The sequence below is a fragment of the Venturia canescens genome, chromosome 9 (assembly GCF_019457755.1).
Source record: "Venturia canescens isolate UGA chromosome 9, ASM1945775v1, whole genome shotgun sequence".
NCBI classification, from domain to species: domain Eukaryota; kingdom Metazoa; phylum Arthropoda; class Insecta; order Hymenoptera; family Ichneumonidae; genus Venturia; species Venturia canescens.
The window spans coordinates 20,882,832-20,907,982 of NC_057429.1; the positions used below are offsets into that span (position 1 = coordinate 20,882,832).

Below are 25,151 nucleotides of genomic sequence, written 5' to 3' on the forward strand. Positions count from 1 at the left end.
GTAAAAATAACGTCTCCCTATCGACCGTAGAAGCAAGCATGCACCACCATCGCGATCGCGTGGCATTCAACGATGCAGACCACATTTATTTTCTAAACCTACATGTGTTTGCTTTTTGCGGGTGCTTTGAGTTTTAAAAGGACCGCGTAACATGCCTGCGCCATTGTGAGATTCGTTCGCGTGTCTATTCGATATAAATCTCATCGTTGCTCGTTTCACTCGACGAGATTTCAATTTTTTTGCTCAACTTTTTTTTTATGCCTTTCGTTTCGGTGATATTTCACTTTTTAGGCTACATTTTTTCATGTGTTCAATTAACTGATGTGATACTTTTTTGTGAACAGTGCAAAAATGGGGCCTTAATTTTCGTCAAAATCGGGAGATAGTACCGAGCGGAGAAGCTTTCAAAAAAATGGATTAGTCGATGTTTCCGGAAAACACAACGTTAGAACTACCGAAACTGCTGGGCAACGTTTTTTATGAGAAAAAATCCATTTGTGAAAATTGCAGAAATTGATCGATGCACGATGCATTTTGGCTGAGTCAGGAACACGTGCGTCTCGTTTCGGACCGATGTATCGAGTGGCGAAGCGCCAAAAAGTATCGTGAATATTTCAAAAGGAGCCAACGAAAGAGATCGTTATAATTCTCTATCGAAATTTCATACAGAAATGGGATATTTTTCGCAGTGAGAGGTTAAAAGGAAAAAGGTCTATGAATGAGAATAGGGCCCCCGTGGAATTAGGGATCGTCGGTATATCGGATTCTTAAGCGGTAAAGGTACGACGATAATGGCGTCGTTGCACATTGTCCCGGATAGGCAATACCCGGGAGGTTATTAGGTCGAAAAGTGGGGCTACGCGGAGGTATACATCGACGCGCGTGTACGTCGGCTCGTGCAGATGGAGCCAGTGGTCCATTCGAACGTTGTCTGATTAAAACGCTCAGAAATTGGCTTCAACCGCTCGCTCTCTTTTTTCCCCCCTCACTTTTAATCTTTTTTTCTTCTCTCCTTTCCCTGCTTTTTCCAATTCTTTCTAGCCTTTTTTCAACTCGTTCGCCACGTTTCTCGAGCTCGATCGTGTAGCCCGCGTACTCTGCCATTTTTTGCGTTTTCAGATGAATTTTTATTTTCTCTCTCTCTCTCTCTCTCTCTCTCTCCGAGGCTCTTTCGACGTCTCGTTGCCGACGGGAGGAGCACTCGCATCGGCAGTTGAAGTCCGTGGGACCACCTGTTGTACGAATAAAAGCTCTGCGCCATCGCGCGAACCCGTGTGCGTGACCAAAAAAAAAAATCATTCCCCAACATGTTCTCTTGCTTTACTCTTATCATTGTTATTATGATTATTATTTTTATACACCCTTTTTCACTACCGCATGCCTCGGACATCAATTAAGCTAACATTTCTCCGTGCCCATAAAGAATTGTAATTAGCACTTGGAACGTTACGAAAAATAATGCATTCAACATATTTACTCTTGGAGAAAAAACACAACCTAGTTATCGTATATCTTGTGGTTCAGCAGTTGAAATTAAATACCGAATAAACCTCAAATATCGTCTCAATTTTACAATGCCGCGAAAAGTATTAATTGCTTCGTGTAAAATATTTGCTTCGCTTTATCGTTACAGATTTTATTGGGATCTCTGTATGCTGTTACTCCTAGTGGCGAATCTAATTATTCTGCCAGTCGCCATTAGTTTTTTCAATGACGATCTGAGCACTCGATGGATAGCCTTCAACTGCCTTTCGGACACGATATTCCTCATAGACATTGTCGTCAACTTCAGAACGGGTGAGTTCTTCCATCCACCGAACGAGTGATGAATGCTTGAAAAGATCAAGCCCAGCTAGTTTCTCTGTGTTGAGAAAAATTTTATTTTATTTCAATTTTACAAACAACTTAACGATTTTTCAATAATCTTTAAGAACGAGCTCATGTTTTTTGTGATTTCTCGATTAATTATTACGCACTCTCAACGCGCCCTTTCGGCTTCAATCTGGCCGTGCACGTAACCATTATTAGTGAGCCAGCAAGAACCACGATATTGGTGCGCTTGGCGAACCACATCGAACATTACCAGCGAGACAAATACATAACTCAATTACAACTGTCATTGTAGTCGTACGCGTGTGGTGAACTCGCATATTTCAATTAAGCAGTTGCACATAACACTCTAACGAATGTGATTGTTAACCGCAAGAGTAAAAATTGGGGAGCATTATAAATACGCGTGCAACGCGATAAGAATTTACTAATGAACTCGCTTGCCTAGACTCGAAATTATATTAATTTTCAACCACATTCCCCAAAAAGCAACTGTGATTTTAAAAAATAATAATTATCCGAAAAACGCCATTGAATGGAAAAATTCATCAATTTTATATTTTCAACCCGCTAAAAAATGATGCGTTATCTTTGCTGAAAAGACTAACGATAAATATAGGAAACTCGTTAATGACCAATCGAAAAGTGCGGTACTGGCTTCATCAACGTTCCGTAGAATCGATGTTGAAACAGAGAGCCGAACTTGACACAGCGCATTTTTTAATAATGACACGTCGACGATGAATTTTTGCAAATTGATGAGAAAAAAAAAAGCAAACACGATTATTATTGGAGGCGAAAAATGAGCTATCGATAACTTTTGGCCTCGATGGAATATGGGGAAAACTTCGTTTCGTGGATAATGTGTCGGACTGGCTTGAGAGAGCGTGCGTTGAAACGTTACTCCTGGAAACTGCACCCTTGGGAACTCTTTAGTAATATCCGCTTGTTTGAAAATGCACCTACTACAGAGAACCTCCTCGTGTGTCTCTATTTTATGAGCATCTATATAGTCCACAAAGTTACTCATGCGAGAGAATCTGTTTTTTAGAGAATTTTAATTTTCCAATAAAAAAAACACTGTCACTCCAAAAAAAAATGAACGAAACGCCAGGCTCATTACATTGTGTACAATAATTTCGGAATTCATTACCGAAGCACTTGGTTCTCGGGTCAAACTATAACAATTAAGGGAGACGAGATTTTTTTGGCTCTAACGTTTGTAGTTTATCAGCAAATTTCACGGTACATTGAATTTATCATGATTTTTTATCCAATTCCAAGTGGGTTTCCAGCTCATAGAGTCAACCCCGAGAGAGTCAATGAGCTGGAAGCTGCATGGAAGTTTTTCCAAGCGGGTCTCTCATTTCCCACACGTATTGCGGCAGGACAAAGAGAAAAAAAAAGTACACCGATATTAGAGCACGTTTGTGCTTACGGGAAATTCTTTGGATCGTTTCAACCGCAATTTATGGTTTTATATTTCCCACTGATTTTACTCCTCATACGATCTAAGAGACCTTTGTTTCTATTGTGACATTTATTAGGGATGGATATTCGTTCTAATGAATTGATTATATTTCATCTGACTTTATCGTATTTTATCAGGCATAATGCAACAAGACAACGCGGAACAGGTTATACTGGATCCAAAGTTGATAGCAAAACACTACCTCAGGACTTGGTTCTTTCTTGACCTCATCTCCTCCATACCGCTAGACTACATTTTCCTCATATTTAATCAAGTGAGTATAGAGAAGCAAACGGGAGATAGAAATAAAATTTTAATCACTGTTTTTAATTAAATCGACTCGGAGAAGAATTGGTTCGACAGAGAAGTGCCCCCGATGTCTCGCACGAGATACTATCCAAGTTCGAATCCTGGCCAGGCGCATCAATGGAAGTTTGACTATTTTTTCTTGCCTTTCTTGATGTAACTCGTGCCCTTTGAAACTTTGTACCAACGTATAATTTCCGTGCCTCAGAAATCTCAGTGTAAAAATAATGATTTTTCAAAACAAAACGTATGCGCGCTTCGAGTCGATCATTCTAATTTGAAAATAAAGCGAGAGAAATGACAATAAAGTTGGCTCCATTAGTTTCAGGACTTCAGCGAGTCTTTCCAAATTTTGCACGCTGGTCGTGCTCTAAGGATTCTCAGGCTCGCTAAGCTACTATCACTCGTAAGGCTGCTACGACTGTCGAGACTGGTGCGATATGTTTCGCAATGGGAAGAAGTCTATGTGAGTATCAATTCGTTCTTTCCAACTCTATTTCTTCTTCTCACATTTATAGATTCGGATATATATATATAAATATATATATATATTCTGATGCCGATCTCTCTCTCTCTCTCTCTCTCCAATATTTTATACTATATCCCCAATACATATATACAATCTGACCTTATGAAATATCAAACTTCTAATGTGTGTACACATGACGATAATTCGTACGAAGAAATATTGAGCAGCGAGTATCGATACGATTGATCGTGATTCTTCGGTCAATATTTTCGTAATCTCCTGATAGTTGGAAGAAAAAAAAACACGGTCTATTTACCGAGAACTTTTCGTGGTTACGGAATTGTTCGTTTCCATAATTTTTATGTTTTTCGGAATGGGAAGGAACTTCGCTTCAACTCTGATGCAATAAAATTCTGTGATGGATGATGAATCGTTTTAAATTGTTCACCTTCCAAAATTTCATAAATCAAATAACCTCATTGAGCATCTATAATAGGATTGGAGAATAAGAGATGGAAAATAAATATCTTTGCGCAATTAACAAGACACGATCGGGTGGTCAATACGTGAAATCGGATAAACTATACGCGGAAAGATTTTCTGGTTGCTGAATTAATTAGGTGAATGAATTGATCCGAATTGCATTCCAATGAAAATAAAAATGAGAAGAAAGCAACTGAAACACATTGAGATTTTTTCGATAGCCCCAATCGCATAGCTTAGCCGCTCGCTTTCTTGCAAAATAAAACGCCACAGATACCAACGAATCAATCAGGTGGACCGCCAGTTCGATCAGGATATTTAGGGCAGGCTCGGCAAACGGGAATATATTGAAGCGATCATAATTATCGGTTTACCGTCAGAAATCCGAGATCCAACGGGATTTTTTCTTCTTCTCTCGTGATAAAACAAACGCGCACGTGTAGGAATGCACAACGAAAGATAACAGTCCGCAGCACATTGATTACCAAGCAGAAATGTTGAAGAAATTCGAGAATTTCGAGAGAGAAGAAATGAAAATCATTTGTAAAATATAGAAAAAAAGATGACGAGGTGTTTTCGAGAGTCACACACACACACACACACGCACACACGCACTTTATTCTTTCTCGCAATTATTGTATGTTGATGACAACGGTAACGATGATCATCGATCCTCGAGGCTCTTGAATCGACGCAGTAAGGATCGTTATGAAAATCCAGCTCAAAGTCGGTAAATAATCTCAAATTTACGTATACCGGGCGTGGAATATGCATGGAACTTTATTCTCGAAGAGTTCCATACAATGACACGGATACTCACACAGACACGCTGGCATTATTGCCGAAAGAGTAATATAGCGGAACGACAAAAGCTTTTGCGGTTTTTCGCGGTACGGACAAGCAGAGATGAGGAAATGAGAAGAGAGCCAGCCGCTCGCTGGGGTGGCTTTTACCACGAAAGCCGCGATTCGCACACATCACATGACTCGCGAATATGTTGAAGCGTTACGTTGCATCATCCTGTTCTCCCTCTCACTCTCTGCTTTCCAAGTTACGAAAGAGTCCGAGCTTTACGTTTCATTCCAAAAAGTATTCACGGTTGTGTAGAAGAATTTTCCAGTCGGTGTGTAGCATATCTTCCAAAGAAACGAAGGCTCTTCACGACCGCGGAATTGTATACCAAATAAACTCATATAAATATCCGGTATTGTTGGACTCGATTTTTTCAACCTCAAATTTCAATTACTCATGATGCGAGCAAATGACTAAAAAAGATTAACAAATCAGGCGAAATAATGAAAACGGTTTTCTCCATAATTTTCTCGATAATTATCTCACCGCAAGTGGACTGGACGATTAATCATCCTTATTATCGTTGTCATTTTTGCTCCGGGTAATATATAGAATATCAGCAAATGCTACCCTAATTATATGTACTCGATGAAAAGAAAAACGATCCATGCATTTTTTTAATGAAAAACCGTATTGAAGGCAAAAGTAAATACACGAAGACACGATATTTTTTTCGTATTACAATTCACCCACGCAATTTTTTAGCTCAAGCAACCCTGTACATTTGACATCTCTGTATATTAAGTTACACACACATATATATATGTATGTATAATCCTACACATTATATGTGACGTTTTTTCTTCCATTTATTTTTCTTCCTCGTTTCAATTTTTTACTCATAATTGATAAATTATTCTGCACCGTTCACTACGCAATTACTTAGAATTCAAACTTGAGTAAATTTCTTCCACGTGTTAAACACGATCGTTCGAGCACCGTCGTCACCCCTCTCTCCGTTCGCCTATAATGTTTCATTATTATTTTTCCTTTTATTGCTATTATTTAGTTTTTATCTTTTCTCTTATTATCATGATTATAATTATCGTTATCATTGTCGTTGTTGTTGTTATTGTTATTATTATTATTATTATTATTATTGGTTATTCTCGACATTGAATTGTACATCACGCTGCTATCTCGCAACGTTCGCACTTCCGTTTTTATGCCTCCACCCGCCCCCGAATTCCTTCATGCCCGTACCCGAAAAAAAAAAAAATCTATGCCATTTTGTGAAATTTGAGAGTCACTGTCGTTCCTTTAAATAAATGAGAACGATTAATTGGAAAAAATTGATTTTTTTTTTTAATATTCAAAACCAGAGAAAAAAAAGAGTAAATGAGACAAAAACGTAATATTACGAAGTAAAATAATAAAGACCGATTGTAATGGATTGCATTGTGGGCATTGCGAACACGTTTGGAATGGGTTTGCAGATCCCCCTTTATCAACAGCCGGAGAGGCACTACGAGCGACGGGCTACACCGCCCCAACCAGACCGAACGAGCAAGGTGTGCCTGCCTAGTAAACCCAGAACAAAATCAAGGCCAATTATGTCCTATTCTTGATCAAAGCGTTCGTTAACTTACAAACTTAATGTCTCTACGTTTTTCAGTTCCTTTCTTCTTTTCTTTTTTATTCGACATTTGATTTTTTTTACTTTTTTTTTATCTTCTAGAATATTTTGTATTTCTTTCTTTGTTGTTGTGAACACGGTGTTACGTGATATCTTTTCATTTTTTTTTTTTCGTATACGTATTTACGGTTTCCAAGAAGCATTAATGCTGTATTGTTTTTTTTTTCCAATTTTTGGGTTGTTCTTTCAATGATTTTTCGTTTAATTTTCTTCTCTTTTTTTGTTTTTTGAAAACTAGATAAATTTTTTGCATAGCTCTTTTTGGTCGTCCGAATCTCAGAAGTAAGACGATCTCACGAGAGTCGTGTTTAGTATATCCCAGGTTAATTGGTCGACGATACACGATCGAGAGCTGTGTGATCGAATTATTCGATTGATCTTATACAGAGTCAAAACTTTTGCTCCATCTATCGTTGCATTCCTACTGGCGTATTCTATACAAAGAATTGCAACAAAAATAAAGAGCTCTCGATCGCGTATTCGTCTGTGAAAACCCCGTAGTTGAGGTCATTATTACTAGAGTATGCACCGTGCATCGTGAAAACGAAATACATATTTGTGGAACAAAAAGAATTGAAATAAACAATGAATAAAAAAAAAAGCTTAGAAAAGAGCCAAGAAAAAGAACCAAGAAAAAGACACACGTATAAGCGTTGGTTGTTTTTTTTCGGTTCGGTCGACACGTTCGCATCCTTGAAATCAAGTAAACTATTTGAAAATGGCAATGCGGAACGATGTGTTTATGACATGTTGCTGTCACGTTTATTACTTGATTGTTCGTACTCGCGCGGATTCTCATAAATTTGGTTATTGATAACTGTTTTCGTTTTGAAAAGTTCATCGGAACGTGAGTAGGTTAATTTTCAAGAGACTTCTGACGTTTTCGCATATATTTGATATAGATTATTGGTTTTTTTTCTCGAACTCTTCGTGTCGAATAAAATTAGCGCTGATTTATAAAATGAGACTAGTGTCGCTGAATAAACCAAGTTATAGCATCGATTATAAAAATAGTTGTTTTATTTTCAACATAGAATATAGTTGACGTATTCGACACGAATGAAATTCGAATTGAGAAGCAGAAAATTGGTTATTTTTATTCCGATCGTAGTGTGATCGCCTGTGAGTGTTAGGTGTGAAAAGAGTTTTGTTTGCCCGAAATTTTGTTGGCAATGTTGCCCGTGATCGGCATCTATGTGTGTTTCCCTAAAAATTTGTCAATCCTTCGCCGCTCATCGATTTCCCATTCTTTTCAAACTATATTCTTCGAGTTTGATATAGGGGAGACCGGGGCAAAACGGGATACCTAAGGAAATATTGAACTTTTCAGAAGTTTGGGAAGCTCTGTCTATTTTTTACTCCCAAAAACTAAGAAATGTACTGGAATTTTGTTCAATTTGAAAAAAAAAAAAAAAAAATCCGAGGCAAAACGGGGTTCCCCTCAAAAACGCATGAAATTTTTTTTACTATGATTTTAATTCAATGCACCTTGGGTGTATTTTACACCCGTAACCGACTGCTTCCGACTTACCGCTGTACGCGTTGAAAGCGATCTCAGCGCTTACAGCGTTCAAACGTAAGTCGAGCGCCCGCTGTGAGCGCTCTCAGCGCTTACAACGCTCTAACGTACGTCGAGCGTACCCTCTGTAATTCAATTCAAAATTAATGATATGAATAATAACGAAGATTGCCAATGTTTATTTTGTAAAAATTTATATTCTTTATCCACTGAATCACGGATTCAGTGCCAAAATTGTGCAGAGTGGGCACATGATTCGTGTGCAGGTGTAACCACACACGATGGTCCGCAAACATATATTTGCAATTACTGTCGTAAACAATAATCTGCGAGGCAGTAATCGCAGATTTACAAATACTTTTTGTATATCTGTGCAAAAACGTTTTCATATTGAAAGTGATGTAAAAAAAAGAGAATTTGGAAAAAACGAATTTTTTGAAGAAAAAAAAATCAAAATCCAAAAAAACAAGATATTTTGGAAAAAATATGTTTCATGTTCTTTTCGGACTAGGATAAAAATTAAAAAAAAAAAAAAATCTCTCTCATTTTTCGGGTATCCCGTTTTGCCCCGGTCTCCTCTATTTTATTTTTTAATATTCAATGAAACAATCATTCCCTCATCCGCGATTGTTTAACTTCGCTCCTTCACTCACTCTACTTTATACCGATTATTTCTTCACTCCGCTCTTCTCCCCTGTCGTCTCAATTTTTGCTTGATGCCTCGTGTCATTCTGCTTTGCTATTCTCATCAAAACAAAACCAACGTTCATTCAACGCGCTTTTATGACGAACAACAATATTTTTTTGTTTTTGCACCAACAACAATCGCACAAAGGAAAGGCCGAAGAACGTTTCAACTTTCGGTTAACAGAGCGTCAGCTTCTTTCCACCGTTTCTTATACGTAATTACGGGTCTAAAGTCGACTAAATAAGGTGTTTTTTTTCTCTCTCTCTCTTTATTTAGCGCTATTCGAGCACGCAGAGCACTCTGACCCATTTGAGATTTTTTTCACTCTACATTTTATCGAACTCCCTTCCTCCCGTTTCGTTGAATTTTTAACGTTATCGTATTCTCTAACGTCACCGTTTTAACATCAAGAGACCCCCCGTGCTGACGCACCTCGGTGTCGAGTGTAGAGGCGGCGGCCTGGCTTACGCGAGGGCGGCCCCCTCGCATTCTCGTACACTTCGATACAACGGTTTTCGGCCTTTTTTCAATAATATTTCTTCTTCATTCGCTCTATCGCGCGCACAGAGTGTATTTTGCCAACGAATAATTGAAAATTCCAACTGCGACTGTCGGTGAAGAAAAAAAAAGTTCAAGAAATAAGGAAAAATCGATAAAAAGGCGTGCGTATCGCGTTGAGTTTCATTAACGCGTCAATACTTCCGGTTTTATCTCGTTGAACGGACGGTATTTTAAACGTAGAGCGATATGAAGCGCGAATCGCCACGCGTGAACACGACGCGCATGAATGACCATCAATTACAATCATTATAACGCGATACATGTATATTCGACGATGCGTGTGGGTTGTAACTCGAACGTTACGAATGAACGCCTTCGATGGAAAAAAACGAAAATTCGCAGTTGTAGAAAAAACCGAAATGGAAAGAACCACGGGGTTTTCGAGTCCGAGGGCCATGACTAATCACCGTTCAACGAACGCGACGCCAACGCACTCGTTTTTTTTAATCAACCACCCGCGATCCAGCCTTTGTACATGTGTGTACGCGACGATAAAATGAGCTTTGTCCGCCTCACCGAACGACCGTTTAACCAAACTCCCACAATAGATCGTTGGTTGGCTGATTTTTACTTATTTCTGTAAATTTTTATCCGCATCGAGATATTATTCATATTTCAGTTGGTCGTTTGGACATTGGTCTTCATTTGAGAGAATCGTCGATGTTTCTTTGAACGCGTTAAAAGTATTCGTATTCGTGCGATTGGCCTTGGAAATGGCGGGTATTACCGCACCGAACAACCGAATTAAGCGTTGCACCGAATGCGGAAAAAAAACTGAAAATACAAAAGAATAAAAGTTGCAAACTCGTCGATCGCGCGGTAACGAGATGGTACTATTTGTCAACGAAGCCAATATATCCATTATGCGTCTCACCGCGAAGAGACGACGAGTCAATGAGGAAAGAATAAGCAGAGGGAAAGAAAGAAAAAAACATTCCATTCTCGTGAATCGTCCTCTGATGTATGCAAAATTATTCTCGTTTGAATTACGCCGGGGAAAATGACTGGATTCCATGCCGAGATTATTTTTTTTGTCAAATAACAAGTGCTATACCGTTTAGCAGTTAAACGAAACGAATATTCTTCGCACACTTGCTGTGCTGGTAATTCATTGCTCGATTGATTTATGTTTTTCCCGAACAATTATTCTCTAGGTGATATTTTCATATTTTTCATTATGACGCGGTAATTTCTTCCACGTTTATATATATATATTTCCTAGCTCAACAAAAAACATTGAAAAAAAACATTAATTTCGTGGCGAGTTATTATTGTTAGGAATTAGTGAGACAAAAAGTTTAGCGAAATCGGATTCAAGCCGTTCCGGATCACGCTCGAAGCGAGTCTATATTTGGAGAAAGCGGAGAAGGCTTTTGGCGAATAAATATTTATAAGTAAAACTGAGCATCGCCTCTCGAACCGGCTGATGCGCGCTGCCGTTTTTCTGCATCGTCGATGAATCGTCCGACGTTTATCATTGAGCTTCAACGACGGTCTCCCGTGCAAGCGTCGGCTAAATTTGTTCTCCCAGCGCGTCAAAAACCCATGTCAATTTCAATGTGAAAAACAAATAAAAACACAATTCGAATTGAATTCTAGTGCGAACACGCTCGATAAACAATATTGTTTTCAATTACATACGCGTTATAATCCAACTGATATAAATATGATCATTCTAGAACGGTTATTGTCATTTAGGCAATTTAGGTGAACATTTGTTGTTGTTTCATTTGACGATTTACATGTTTTCGTACATATCGTACATACATAGACCCAAGTTTTGCATGATTTACATATATATTAACATATATTGATTATTAATCGATGTCAAGTGATACGTATTTATACTGTTTTATACATTGTATAAATATATGCATATATATATATATATATATATATATAAACGTGTTTACATTTAATGATATATACATATACAATTGGTCGACCGTCGGTTATTATACCGATATGTGCGAATCGTTATTAACGAGATTGATCGTCCAACGTTTATACTAAACATAAACATAAAAGCTCTTGCTGAGTTTTGTTGGTACGAGCAACCTACTATTTCGCCAATATAAATCGTGACTAATGACCAATTGGCGACACACTCAACAATGACCTGCGCGAAACCTCTCCATTTATTATCCCGCTCCCGAGATTCCGTACGCTCATTTCAAATCGAGATGTTTTTTTGTTTTTAACGACTAATGTTCTCTCCAATTGGCATTTTTTTTTCGGCGTATTCACAAGTCCAATCTCAGCGATTGCATGGAGTTTTACTTTTTCATTCATAACTCTGAGGGAAAAAATTACGTAAAGATGATTTATCTTGAAATTTGGTATTTTTATCGAAATTCATTGGGATCGATTTGGTTTTTTGGCTTTTGGTTTATTTTGGACGTGAATAATTGCGAAATTAATGTAATTTTGTGTATATGGTTTGATCCTGCCTTTCCCACTATTCCACGCTCACCACACGAAAATTTGGATTGCCGCAAAATTCTGGTCAACTTGGATTAAAATTTCGTTCGTACGTGGATTTTAGAATTTTCGTTTTTTTTTTTTTTTCGAGATAATAATTCGGAAATTCGTTACCCGATTGTTGAGCGACGACTCGATTATACTTTTTTGTTCGTAGAAATTAATAGCATTTCGATGTTCGTAGAGTTGGATTAAATGCGAGTTTCGTTAGGTAGATTAATATAATGATTGATGCAGGTAGTAATTGTTATTACAGTTATATGTGTACATATTTACGATGGAAATGAAAGTGGGAGGGGACCTGAATTTTGCGGAAAATCCGCGGTCGCCCGAGACATAACTGGAGCGATTGTAAATTCGAGTGAAAAACATATTTCGACGCTTTTCAATTGCATAATAGATTGGCCAACAAAAAGACACGACTCGGTTTGTTTATTTTTTTTATTTTGTCGCAACACCGTCATTTTTCACTTTTATTCAATGAAATACTCGTGTTTTACTAATTCATTACCATGAACTGGCAAATTATATTCAAAAAATTTGATTCATTGCAATAATTTACATTCCAGTAGTATGAAAAATTTCGGTGCGTGCCAGTCCCGGAAGAGGCCGGATACCGCATTGAGTCCTCTGGCTTGATCAATACTCGGACTCGTTCGTGAGCTAGGACTCTCGAAATGAGCCAATAAATATTGAGTATTTAATCACTTCGTTCTCGACTCTCTCTTTTTACCTCTCTTTCTCTCCCCGCATTTTTCATCTCTATCTCTGGCTTGTTCAGCGCAGTCTCACGGATACACGCAAACGCGTACTCGGCCTAAATTAATAATTGAGCACGCATCACAGTTACATTGACGCTGTATGGAGGGGGGGGGGGGGGGGGGGCGTTTCCAATTTTCTCATTAAAGAATTTAATCGAGACTCAATATCGAGTCTCAAGTTCTTAATTATTCTTCGGACTCGCTGGTGTAAAAAAAGAACTTTTAATTTTTAGGAATATCGGTTTGATCGGCCCTCTCGTTAACAATTTATCTCAAGATAAATCAGTGAAAAGTTGAAAATTTTTCTTCCGCAAGCACCGATAATAATTTCCGAATGGCATACTCTCACGATGTTTACCAATTATTTTGCCGTTTGCGCTTGCACATTTATTTCCTCAACAATTATAAATACTTGAGGAAATGACGAGCGCTTTTTTCTCGCTTGAGCCATTGATCGCTTGCCGATATTCATCAGGCTTGAATCTGTAATAATTTTTGTTCAAACGGTTCGGTAAAAATACACAATTATGGTTTCAAATTATTGAATTTTCTCTGAAAATTATTTTTTTTTCCTTCGATAGAGTCATTCCACTTTGATTTGTGATAGTTACACTAAATTTTTTCACACATCAGATACAAGGACAAAATTATCAGAAAAATTGTGATTTGCAATAAAGAGGATGCCCCGCAGAAGCGTCGAAAAATGTTGGTCACGCGACACAACAAGGATACACAATATTCTATTGTGTTATCAATGAGGAATGAAAACATTATTCACCTGCTGTACGGAATCGCGCTGAATTTTTGAAAAAACAAAAGCAAAAAAGGGTAGTACAGAAAGAGAGAATCATATTTGAGAGATGTAGGTTCGAAACAGCATAATTAAATGGAAGAAACTTTCACTCCACTAAAAATTCATCCTGACAACTTATTTCATTCCCAATCTGTCCAATTTCGCTGATGCTTCTGTCCACTTTGGACTTGGAAAAAAAATGGAGTTATTCTTTTTCTAGTCCTAACACATCTCCCGTTTCTCTATCTCTCTTTCTCATCCTTCCTTCTCTTTCACTCTTTTTCTCTCTCACTCTCTCTCTCTCTCTGTCTCTCTCTCTACACACGAATTTCTCTGTAACCTGTTTCCCCCTTACTATGTCTCGCTATGTCCCGGCTTTCTTTTGTTTCTAGATATTGCAGAACCTACAAAAAAAACGCACTGAGCGGAGGGGGCGCCTAAGCTCTGACAATATGAATAAAAAGAAGTCCGGTTTCAGCAAAAGCGACCTTATTTTTAAGGTAACCCGCCCTAAAAAACGCGCGAGCCTCTCGTATCCCATGCGTCAATGGATATTGCTACCTTTGCCACAATCTTTTTTCGTCATTCATTTTTTTCGAAAAAGGAACCGAAAAAAAAAACGACGCAATAAATGAAAACGGCAATTTCGCAATCAACTGTTTCTCGCTCTTCAGCTATCTCGAACGAACGTTTCATGTTCGTATTTTTTTGGTTCCGAAGGGCGCTGGATGATAATGTCCGACTTTTTTCGAAATCTTTGAACGAAAAATAGACTCAATTTTGGTAGTTGAGGGAAGAAAAAAGAAATGAGAGCTGCACGCTGTGATTGGCTCGTTGGTCTCTAATTTACAAAACAATCGCTTACTCCTTTCGCCGCATTATATAAATATATACTTATACATATATGAATTGAAGAAATGTTTATATGTATGTGTATATTTGATATGTAACCCGCAGCAGCGATAGGCTATGCTTAAAAAATCGTTGGACACCAATTGTCGTCATACCTGCCTAGCGATGACAAGTATCAAGCGTTCTCGATCCCAATTCCGCACACGACGAGATGAGTTATGATTTTTCGGGCTGTTCGAATACGATAAATCAATTTCAATTTGAGTTTACGCTCAAATTCCCAAAGTAAAAATATATGCTAAACAACGAAAAATTACTCATCTCTGCTTCACAATGTTGACTCTCTTTTTTTCCAAACAATACAACAAGTATCGTATACGCGATCGTAACTCAATGTATAAACTGGTTCGGAAAACTGACCGTATGCGAACCGAATCTCCACACCGAAAGAAAACAAATATTGACAAAAATAAATCCACAATTCCAATTGTTTGTTTGTTTGTTTGTTTATTTGTTTTTTTTTCTTCTTTTTGTTTTCTTGTCCATTCCCAATCATGGCTTCCGAAGACAAGTGCTTTTTATCGCTAGACGGTGCACCATTGATTATAAGCGCACGTGAGTGGGCGTCCCTTCTCTGTCGCTTTGTCGTAAACGCACAATTTTATAACTCAATTATCATCATTACATATAGATAGTTCTCGTTGGAGTTTCAAGTTGTATGTGTATCTTCGATAATAAACAGAATTATATTCGATATAACCACGAAATACCCACGCGTTCACGTGTAGCTCGCAGTTTAACAATTTTTTATTAGAGAGATAGAAATTTCACTTCGTGTATGTTAAACGCTCGATAGTAGTTATGTGCAGTTGCATTGTTTTAACGAACATCCATCGACAGTAACGATCAAAAAGATATGAAAATATACGAAATACAATGCTAGGCTATTTTTAAATCACACACGAAATATTTCCTTAAAACGAAATGAATTTGTCATTAATTTGAATTTTATAACCTATACGTATTTATCTACCTCTCTCACTCTACTGTTTTGCTCTTTTATTGGCTGCCTGTGTGCGTGCATTTGCATCGAGCTTCGATCGCTGTTTTCGCCTGGCTTTAACATTGACTTTTTTTTTAATTTGTATTATATTCAATTGACCCGTGTACTTCAAGATTCTCTACGGAAAATCATTGCTTTTTTCATGACATTTATCGCGTTTCATGATTCGTTGAAACATTTTCGTCGACAAAAGTGTGCATTGCGTGCGTGAGTCTCGCTCTTTGTGTCACACACCGAACATTTTCGTCATTTCTCTTCTCTCGCTCTCTTTCTTTCTCTCTCTGTATCTCGCTCTCTCTCTCTCTCTCTCTCAATCTCTCTCTCACGGTCTTTTGCCCCTCCCCCTGTACTCTTCTATCTCTCCTCCGTTGCTCCACGTCCTTCTTTTTCGTCGCCACCCATTAATCCATCATAAACGTCACTTCTTATTCGCGCCCCTTTTCAAATCGTCAGTACTGACACAGTACCAAGAGAAGAGAAGCCAGTAGTAGTACTAATCGTGATTGCTTGGAAAAATTGAATCGAAATTTCAGTATATTTTATTATCGCTAGGATCAATTGAAAATTGACTCATTTCATCAAATGGATGATTCATTTAGATATGCCACATGTAAGTTTACGTATCGTATACGTCAAAATTATTTGTACCCTGACCAAAATTTGCTGCATACATACATTCATTTTGTATGTATCCGCGTGCGTAGGTGCGCGCGCGCGCGTCGCGTGTGTGTGTGGATGTTTGAAATAATTGCCGATTGAATGAGCAGTGCTACGATTCTATTCCTCACGTCTGTATTCATCTACATCTACATTCTGTCGCAACTTGCTTCTTTTGAAATAATTTATAATCCGGTTGTAGCTCTGAATCATTTGACGAGCAAATTGGAGCACAGGATTTAGAGTCACCGGATGAGTCCATTTTTACACAAATTTAGCGGAATGAAGTTATCCGTTGCAAAGAATAGAGTTGTAGCACTGCCATTGAATAATGCAAATACATAAATCCTCAGGTAATGTATCAATATGTTCGTTGCTGAATCCTATTATCCCCCTACCCCCGAGTTAATGTGCCAAGACGTTTCCTAAAAAGAAAAAAAATCGGTATTAAAACTATTTTTCTCCACACCTCCGAGGAAAATAAAACTATCTGCGAAGGGGTGGTGAAATAGTCCTTAATTATTGTACCTATTAATCATCCATTGTGTAATTGTATAATTGATCGATATCTTCATCAATCATGTCAGCATTCTATTTTCGTTCACAGCCCGTTGAGTAGTAACGAATTTCTATTTACATGAAAATAATTCGAAAATATGAGTAGTCTGGATATTTGGTATTTCACCAGAGGTGTTGCCTCGATGTAGAAATCGTTGGATTGTAGTTATCTTGACGATGGAGAGTTCTGATGTGAACATTTTTTGGAAATATTGTTGTGAAGAAAGTCTCAACATAATCTAACGATATAACGGCAAATGAAATCTCATCACTGTCATAATAACACAAAAATCATAAATCAATGATAGAAAACAAACTCATCGAACTCGTTCGCTTGGAAAATGTTGTATTTTTTTGTTTCATTCGATTGATTTTTCTCAATTTTACAACTTTCTCGCAGCTCTCTCTCTCTCACTCTCTTCTTCAATTAGGCTTATTAGACGATAAAATAACACAAGAGAAAAGACGATCTACAGTAGCTGATGCACGAGTGATCCGAGAGATTCCCGTATATAATGAAAACACTGCAAATTTGCGTAAATTTGTGTTGAAGCATCGTAGTTGTATTAATCATAAATCCTAATTCCAGCGTAATTATATTTTTCGTTGTCGTTGTTGTTGTTGTTGTTGCTGCTGCTGCTGTTGTTGTTATAATATGGTTTTCATCGTTATTTTCTCATGATTTACATGTCGATTTTGGTTTTTCGTTGATTTGTGGAATAGCGTGGTACTGTAATGTTATAATGATTAAATCAAGAGAGTGAGTATATGGCAAAATGTGCATGCTTGAATTTATGTTTGAAGCAGCACTCGGTGTCGAAAAATTCGTCGGACAAATGAACCGAACGAATTTTTCGGATCCGAGGGCGAAAAGAACAATGGCTATTATTCACTGTTGTTTTCGCCCTCCGAAAAACTTGTGTAATTTGAATTGATTATTATATTTTGATTTCGCAGTGTTTAGCTTGGAATTAAATTCCACACCGAAAGTCGAAAGAGTTTCGATGTATTATTTTGCCTCGATTATCGCTTACTTTTATTTGTTGTGTGTCGTTCGTTTTATTTAGTTCAATGTTTAGTCGAGGTCACATGGGGAGTAGAAGAATTGATGAGAAAAAAGAAAAGAGCGCGGGCGGGGGGCTCGGAGGACTCCTAGGATTATCGGAGACCTCTTAGCAACGATTAATTTTTCAATCGTTTGACCTTGACGATGTCCGCTTATTCGCTGTACACGCAACCGCAATAAAAATCGGACGCTTCGAGCCAAAGGTTAGCAGCCCGAGTGCAGAGGGCAAAATGTGACCGGCGTGCTCGAAGCCTCGAAACGTTCCCAAAAACGCGCTCAACACAACCTATATACCGGACGATCGTACAGAGTCAATCGGTACTTTCGTGCAAACGAAGAACAAAGATACCGAATGACCCTCGTGCCCGTGCATCGATTTAAACATTCCTCTTCGTTGTTGACAGTTCCTCAACATGGCGTCAGTTTTTATGCGGATCTTTAATTTGATCTGCATGATGCTTCTCATTGGACACTGGAGCGGCTGTCTTCAATTTCTTGTTCCCATGCTCCAAGGATTTCCCAGCAACTCTTGGGTTGCCATCAACGAATTACAGGTTCGTCGTGGGGCATGCGCTGGCTTGGAGCAAAATTTTAAAAGTTTATATTGAATAAGTAACAAATCACTGCTCGGACTCGTTTTGCAGGACTCGTTTTGGCTGGAGCAATATTCGTGGGCGCTTTTCAAAGCGATGTCTCACATGTTGTGCATCGGTTACGGGAGGTTTCCACCCCAATCTTTAACCGATATGTGGCTAACGATGCTCAGTATGATCAGCGGGGCGACCTGTTACGCCCTGTTCCTCGGTCACGCCACCAATTTGATTCAGTCTCTCGATTCCTCGAGAAGACAGTATCGAGAGAAGGTAAGTGACTGGCTTCGTATACCAGGCGAAACGATAAGTATCATTTATAAGACGATTCATATCTATAGAATATAAGGAACAACGACCAACTACTTGCCAAGTTTCATGATCGGGAGAAAATGGAGTCTGAGCCTCCATTCCGCAGGGGGTAACTAGAGTCGGGGTAACACGGGGGCTAGACGAGCTCTATCCCCTGCTTTCCAAATGTACATACGAACAATTTTCATCTTGTAAATAATTATGATCTCTCGTTTTTATTTACCAATATTGGTAACACCAGCATCCCGTTGTTTGACACAGTCACTCGAATAGCAAAACCCCTATAGTTTCACTGCACTAAATGCAAGCAAGATGGATATCGGTTGATCCACCGAAGCTACGCCTTTCTCGAGTGTAAAAGGTCCTCGGGGCCCGGTGTCTTTATACAATACCGTTATCTCGAGCCAAAAAATAACCATGAAACGCGCGTTTTATTGCTCATTATTAGGGATTCAAACGAAATAATAAAGGGTCAAATTAAATGGCCGAAGCGTGAAAATTAATGATCGGAATATGATGCTGGTTCAGATAGCGGTAGGTTGATCGGGGATGATTTGTTCTCGGGGTAGGTGAAGCAAGTGGAGGAATACATGGCCTATCGAAAATTACCGAGGGAGATGCGCCAACGGATCACCGAATATTTCGAGCACCGTTACCAGGGCAAATTCTTCGACGAGGAACTCATTCTCGGCGAACTTTCGGAAAAACTCAGAGAGGTATGACTGAAATTAGTAGTAGTAATAGTAGTAGCGCCAAGCGACGAAGAAGGAATGCAAAATGTTATTGTGGTTCGCATCATCTCGATTGTAAAGAAATAATCATAACGCGACGCATTGTACATGAAACATTTGTTTGGACGATCTTTGATTAATTGGAGAGGGGGAGTAAACCCCCCCCCCCCCCCCCCCCCCCCACCGGCCGCGAGTATACGAGAACCACGAGAAATATATGCGTTAATCACGTTCCTCTTGTTCCCTCGTTTAGGACGTGATTAATTACAACTGCAGATCTCTCGTCGCCTCGGTTCCCTTCTTCGCTAACGCCGATTCCAACTTTGTTTCTGACGTCGTGACGAAATTACGATACGAAGTCTTCCAGCCAGGTAATGCGCAAATCCAACGATTATTCTCAATTCGTTGTTCAACAAGTTTTTCAGTTTGCACTTTCATTTGGGTAAGTAAATATAGACGCGAAGAAAAATATGCGATAGGCGATGACAATCTCAAAAAGCTCTCAAAAAGAACCATCGCGAGATTGCTCGACATCCTCATCCCAAGCGGACGAATAAAAAACATGCACCTTCTAATCCGTTTTTATTTCTTCTTGTTTATTCGAAACAGGCGACATAATAATAAAAGAAGGGACGATCGGCTCGAAAATGTATTTCATACAGGAAGGGATCGTCGATATCGTAATGGCGAACGGGGAAGTCGCGACCTCGTTATCGGACGGCTCTTACTTCGGTGAGATCTGTCTTCTGACGAACGCACGCCGCGTAGCGTCCGTCAGGGCGGAGACTTACTGTAATCTGTTCAGCCTCTCGGTGGATCATTTCAACGCGGTTCTCGATCAATATCCGCTAATGCGTCGTACCATGGAGAGCGTTGCCGCCGAGAGGTATAAACTTTGGTTAGGTTTGTTCTATCGAGTTGGTGTGCTAATAGATGTCGAATCATCAAAACCCCGTCCCGCCATATACAAACGAACAAAAAAAAAAGCAAAGCCGAGTACATACAAACGTAATCGTATGTACTCGCACACGAGGGTTATGGTTTTCTATATGCCTATATTTATATATTTTACATTACTTATATTTTTCTATTGTAGACTGAATGTGCGCTTGCTTCTGGAATCGCTCTTCTCGCTTTCGCTAAGGGAAAATAATAACGACGAGTCTTTCCTTCCATTTATATTTAGTATATCAGTACATTCGCTCAATTCTCATCGAGCTGAATGAAAATGAAAAAAATAAAAATAAAAATAAATAAACAAACAGTTTTTCTATCAAATACCGCAGGGGCGAGATAACTCATGGAAAATTCAAGGAGGCTGGATTATCAGTCGCAACTTTTTATATCATGAATTTTGAGATCTATCCTCCTTAACGAGATCAATCGCGTTGATCGAAAAAAAAAAACGTAAATGCAATAGCGAACGCGCTTAAAAATCCAACAAGCTGAGCGCTTCCTGCCACTGCGCAATTGCATTCATTTATTCGCAGCTCTTTGTTCGCAAAATATATTATGAATAACATGCAGTGTTTTATTGAGTATCGATGTCGTTTTCAAATTCTTTATACACGTATTATTCTTAGATTTTTATGATATACACGCATTTTGCTGTTGGTGGATATCGCGACTTTTCATGATTAATCTCTGATCCCCAGGATTGGTCGGTTATTTTCCCTGGGACGAGTACGAAATTTACTCGTTCACGAATAATCATGCGTTATTAATTATGTTCTGATGAGCTGACTTTTTGGTTTACTAATTTATTAATCGATCCACCGGTCCGTCATTATCGAAATCTTTCGCGGCACGCTCCAATAACTATTCGATCGCTATTTATCGGTATCCTCCTTCCGAAGAAACAAAACCTAAACGCGATTGAAAACAATGAAGGAAAGAGTGCCGCGAGGGCTTTCACGGTCAATGCGTGAATAATCGTTGGTTGTTTTTAATGTGACATTCCCTACGCTTAATCGTACTCGTTATCGCAGGTTGAACAAAATCGGCAAAAATCCAAATTTGGTCGCCCACCGGGAAGAAGATCTCGGCAGTGAATCTAAAACGATAAGCGCTGTCGTTAACGCCCTTGCTGAGCAGGCCGCCCACGCGAGTGCCAGCGAGGAATCGGTAACGTGTAACAAATTTTCTTTCGTTCAGCCTAATGGATATTCGAGTGCTAAAAGAAAATGTTACGATCACAGGTGCACAGTATGGAGCTGAGAGCGTTACCGACGGGTCTTTTGCCGAGGCCAAAGTCCGAGAACAACTTTGCGAGTCAAGAGCTCACGAGAGAAGGACGAAGGATCTTCCACAAGAGCGACACGTTTCACAAGGACTCGTATCAATGACGACACTCGTCCTACTAGCACACGCAGAGATATTAAACGTGCTCGCCGTGAAGAAACCTCTCGTCTCGAGGGAACGTTTTTTTTTTTGTCGTTGGTATTACAATTTCATCGATGAGGACGATGACGACGAGTACGACGAACGGCGGTATCATCGAGAAAAGGTTAAAATCTCTTCCGCACAACGAATAAAAAAGAAAATTATCGAAAAAAAACCGATGAACTATGGGAGAGAAGAAGAAAAACGTTCCATTAAAAGTCTGGACATAAACCGGAAGGAAATAAAAAAAGAGACGACGAAGAAGTCGAGGTTTTTGGTAATTCTCGTCGAAAATTTCCGGCCTGGCGTCCACGCGAAAACTCGAAAAAAAAAAATCAAAAGAAGAAAACAGAGACGAGGGTCGCGCGAGCCGTTTTTGTTTTCTGCGAGCCACGAAAAGAGAAGAGGAATTCTGTGCTAAAAATTCACCAGAGACTTTAACGGCGAGATTCGTGAGAAAAATAAATGTTGAGATTGGTTTTCGGAGAAATATCACGTGATCGGTCGTTTCTCGACGTACGAGTCCAATGGAAACTCCGAAGAACGAGAAAAGAATGGAAGAGGCTCAACGAATAATATAAATCGAGAGAAAAGCTTTTTGAGCTCTTCGACGACCAAACAAAGTTCTCGAATAGGATGGTGCGAAGCTTGGTCAACGTGAAATAGAAGAAATATGCATAAAAAGATAAGCTCTTGAGCCGTTCCGAGTCAAAGTTCCCTCCACGGCCGCTCTTCGTGTCACCCACCGGATGCGTTGTCTTCCAGCTCCAAGGGTCTTGAACCTGGAATTACGAGGGAGGATTTTCACTAGGAACGGTTTTAAAGTTTTGTCTCGCGATAAATGGCCTTCCTTAGTAATAATGAGAGTGGTAAGCTCGCTGTATGAAACAAAACAAAAACCAAGTACTAAACGAATACGAAACCCGAGCTCGAAGCCCAAGAGATTTCGAGGAGTGAGAATTGCCGGAGAGCTCGAAATATGGGCTTGCATCACGAGGGAGAAGAAAAAATTCATGATTCATTGTTAACGAATTTTCCGAATAGTACATATTTAAATAATCCCTCGATAATGTAATGCAAAGACTCTCGTCTCGAAGGTTACGCGCAGTGATGAGAAACCAAGGTGAAGGAACTATAAATAATAGATGTGAGAGCAAAATTGCGCATATATATATATATATATACAAAGATATATTATATAAAGGTATGAGAGGGCGAGATTGAGGAGAGATTTAGAGCGCGATTATATAGAAATATTTCGGGCCCATGGACCATGTTAAGTTGTTGAGAGTTCTATGGGCCTCCGAGGCGAAAGGATTCGTCGATAATTAGGAGAAGAACAATACGAGTTTCGAACGACGCAACGGAAGCGAAGGAAAAGTAAAAAAAAAACGAAGGAAAAGAGATAAAGAAACGGACAGACAGACAGACAGACAGACAGACAGACAGACACACACACACACAACACACACGCGAAAAAATTGAAAGTCGAAAAAACGAAATGTGTGCGAACAGGAAATATCTTTTTACGAGATTAACCAAACAAAACAAACGCGATGTACTGTAAAGAATAAATATATACGACACAATATGAGTATACATTGCACACACACGCACACGCGCACACCCGCATAGACACGTGCGTGTGCGTGTGCGTGTGCGTGCATGTATGAAATAAATTATTATTGTTATAATTATTACCACTACCGCATTATTAGGGCCAGACTCTATAAATATTATCGATGAATAATATGAAATAAACAACAGACAAGAAAATATTGTATAGATAGCGAGCGATGTTAATTGAGTCGTGCGGACTAGTGTCGCAGCAGATATTTTAGTTGTTGACGCGTGAAAGACGGAGAAATGATATTATATGCGAATTGTGCGAGAGACGTGGAAGAACCCAATATTTAAAAAATAACTTTTGCCATTGTAGATACATTGTTTATTAAGATTTCATTTGATTTTTCATTACGACGAAGCAGGCCGATTAAAACAGATTTCGCGTACGGCGAAGCTCCGATATTCGAAATGCCAAATTCCTCGGTTGTTCCAATAAGAGAATTGGCAGTTGAAGTTGCAATTATGATGTACAGATTTGCTTTCGTTCTTTCCGGCATTTCGAAATAACGAGGCCTTCTTTATCTTTGACCTCTTTTCTCATACCCACTCGGTGGATTTTTTATATTTTCATTTAACGTTGTATCTCTCGCTACTAGAATGCCTATAGATGAAAATGTTGTATCGATCATATAATTAGAAAAAAAGGGTTGTGCCGAAAAGAAGCGTGCTGACGGACAAAAAAGTAAGATTATTCGTAATTCGGATGCTGCTGGAAAAAGTAATAAAACATAATAATACAATTATATTTTACGAAAAATCGTGAAAAATGAGAATGATTTGGATGGAAAATGTAAAAAAAAAAACAAAAAACGAAAAAAAAAAACGAAAAAAAACCTAGTGTACTCATGTGTACATAAATGCATACGTCTTCATAGGTAAATAACATGAAACTATCATTGCAAGACAAGAAAAACTCACGCAAACTCGAAATTCACAATGATTATAAATGGTGGTACGTACAGGGAGGGCGTGAATAGCGTGTGAGAGGGTACACACGTGTATGAAAAATAATACAAAGATACAAAAAAAAATACAGAAATAACTATATTTTTTCGTGAAAAGAGAAAGATTAAAGAAATATTAGAAATCGATAGTGTTACCCGTATTAACATTTGTTATTTTCATCATAATCACAATTCGCTTTTTAACGATAAAGTTTCTCGAGTAATTTGAAAATGAAATAATCGCGAAAGCCATTAATAATTTTTCAAACAACTGTCGAAATTTCTCCCCATTTTTTCATAACTATTGCGTTTATACAAACTGAAACGTATGTGGTATGAATTATACATCGGTGAACCGAACTTTCCTTGAATTTGTTTTAACAATGATAAGACATGATGCTTCAAACGTATCAATATTGCCCGTCAATACTCACTAACCGGAGATTACTAAAGATCGGTTGAGAATACAACAAATGAAAAGAGCTAAACCGCGAGGAGCTTGTAATAATCTCCGAGTAAA

General features: G+C 38.7%; 1 protein-coding gene across 6 annotated transcripts in view; it reads left to right on the forward strand.

Moving 5' to 3' along the window:
- The window catches only part of Ih (hyperpolarization activated cyclic nucleotide gated potassium channel Ih), a 110,157-nt gene extending 86,507 nt beyond the window's left edge, over window positions 1-23,650 (forward strand). The window contains exons 6-17 of one of the 6 annotated variants that reach the window (XM_043428309.1): window positions 1,634-1,797; window positions 3,439-3,575; window positions 3,930-4,073; window positions 6,848-6,922; window positions 14,243-14,350; window positions 18,451-18,600; window positions 18,691-18,909; window positions 19,518-19,664; window positions 19,933-20,050; window positions 20,289-20,577; window positions 21,668-21,803; window positions 21,878-23,650. In XM_043428309.1, the coding sequence (XP_043284244.1) occupies window positions 1,634-1,797; window positions 3,439-3,575; window positions 3,930-4,073; window positions 6,848-6,922; window positions 14,243-14,350; window positions 18,451-18,600; window positions 18,691-18,909; window positions 19,518-19,664; window positions 19,933-20,050; window positions 20,289-20,577; window positions 21,668-21,803; window positions 21,878-22,024 (1,834 nt within the window). In that variant the 3' untranslated portion in view covers window positions 22,025-23,650. The remainder of the gene's footprint in view (window positions 1-1,633; window positions 1,798-3,438; window positions 3,576-3,929; window positions 4,074-6,847; window positions 6,923-14,242; window positions 14,351-18,450; window positions 18,601-18,690; window positions 18,910-19,517; window positions 19,665-19,932; window positions 20,051-20,288; window positions 20,578-21,667; window positions 21,804-21,877) is intronic. The other 5 variants (XM_043428310.1, XM_043428311.1, XM_043428312.1 and 2 more) reach the window with 5 other exon arrangements.
- Window positions 23,651-25,151: the final 1,501 nt, after the last annotated feature.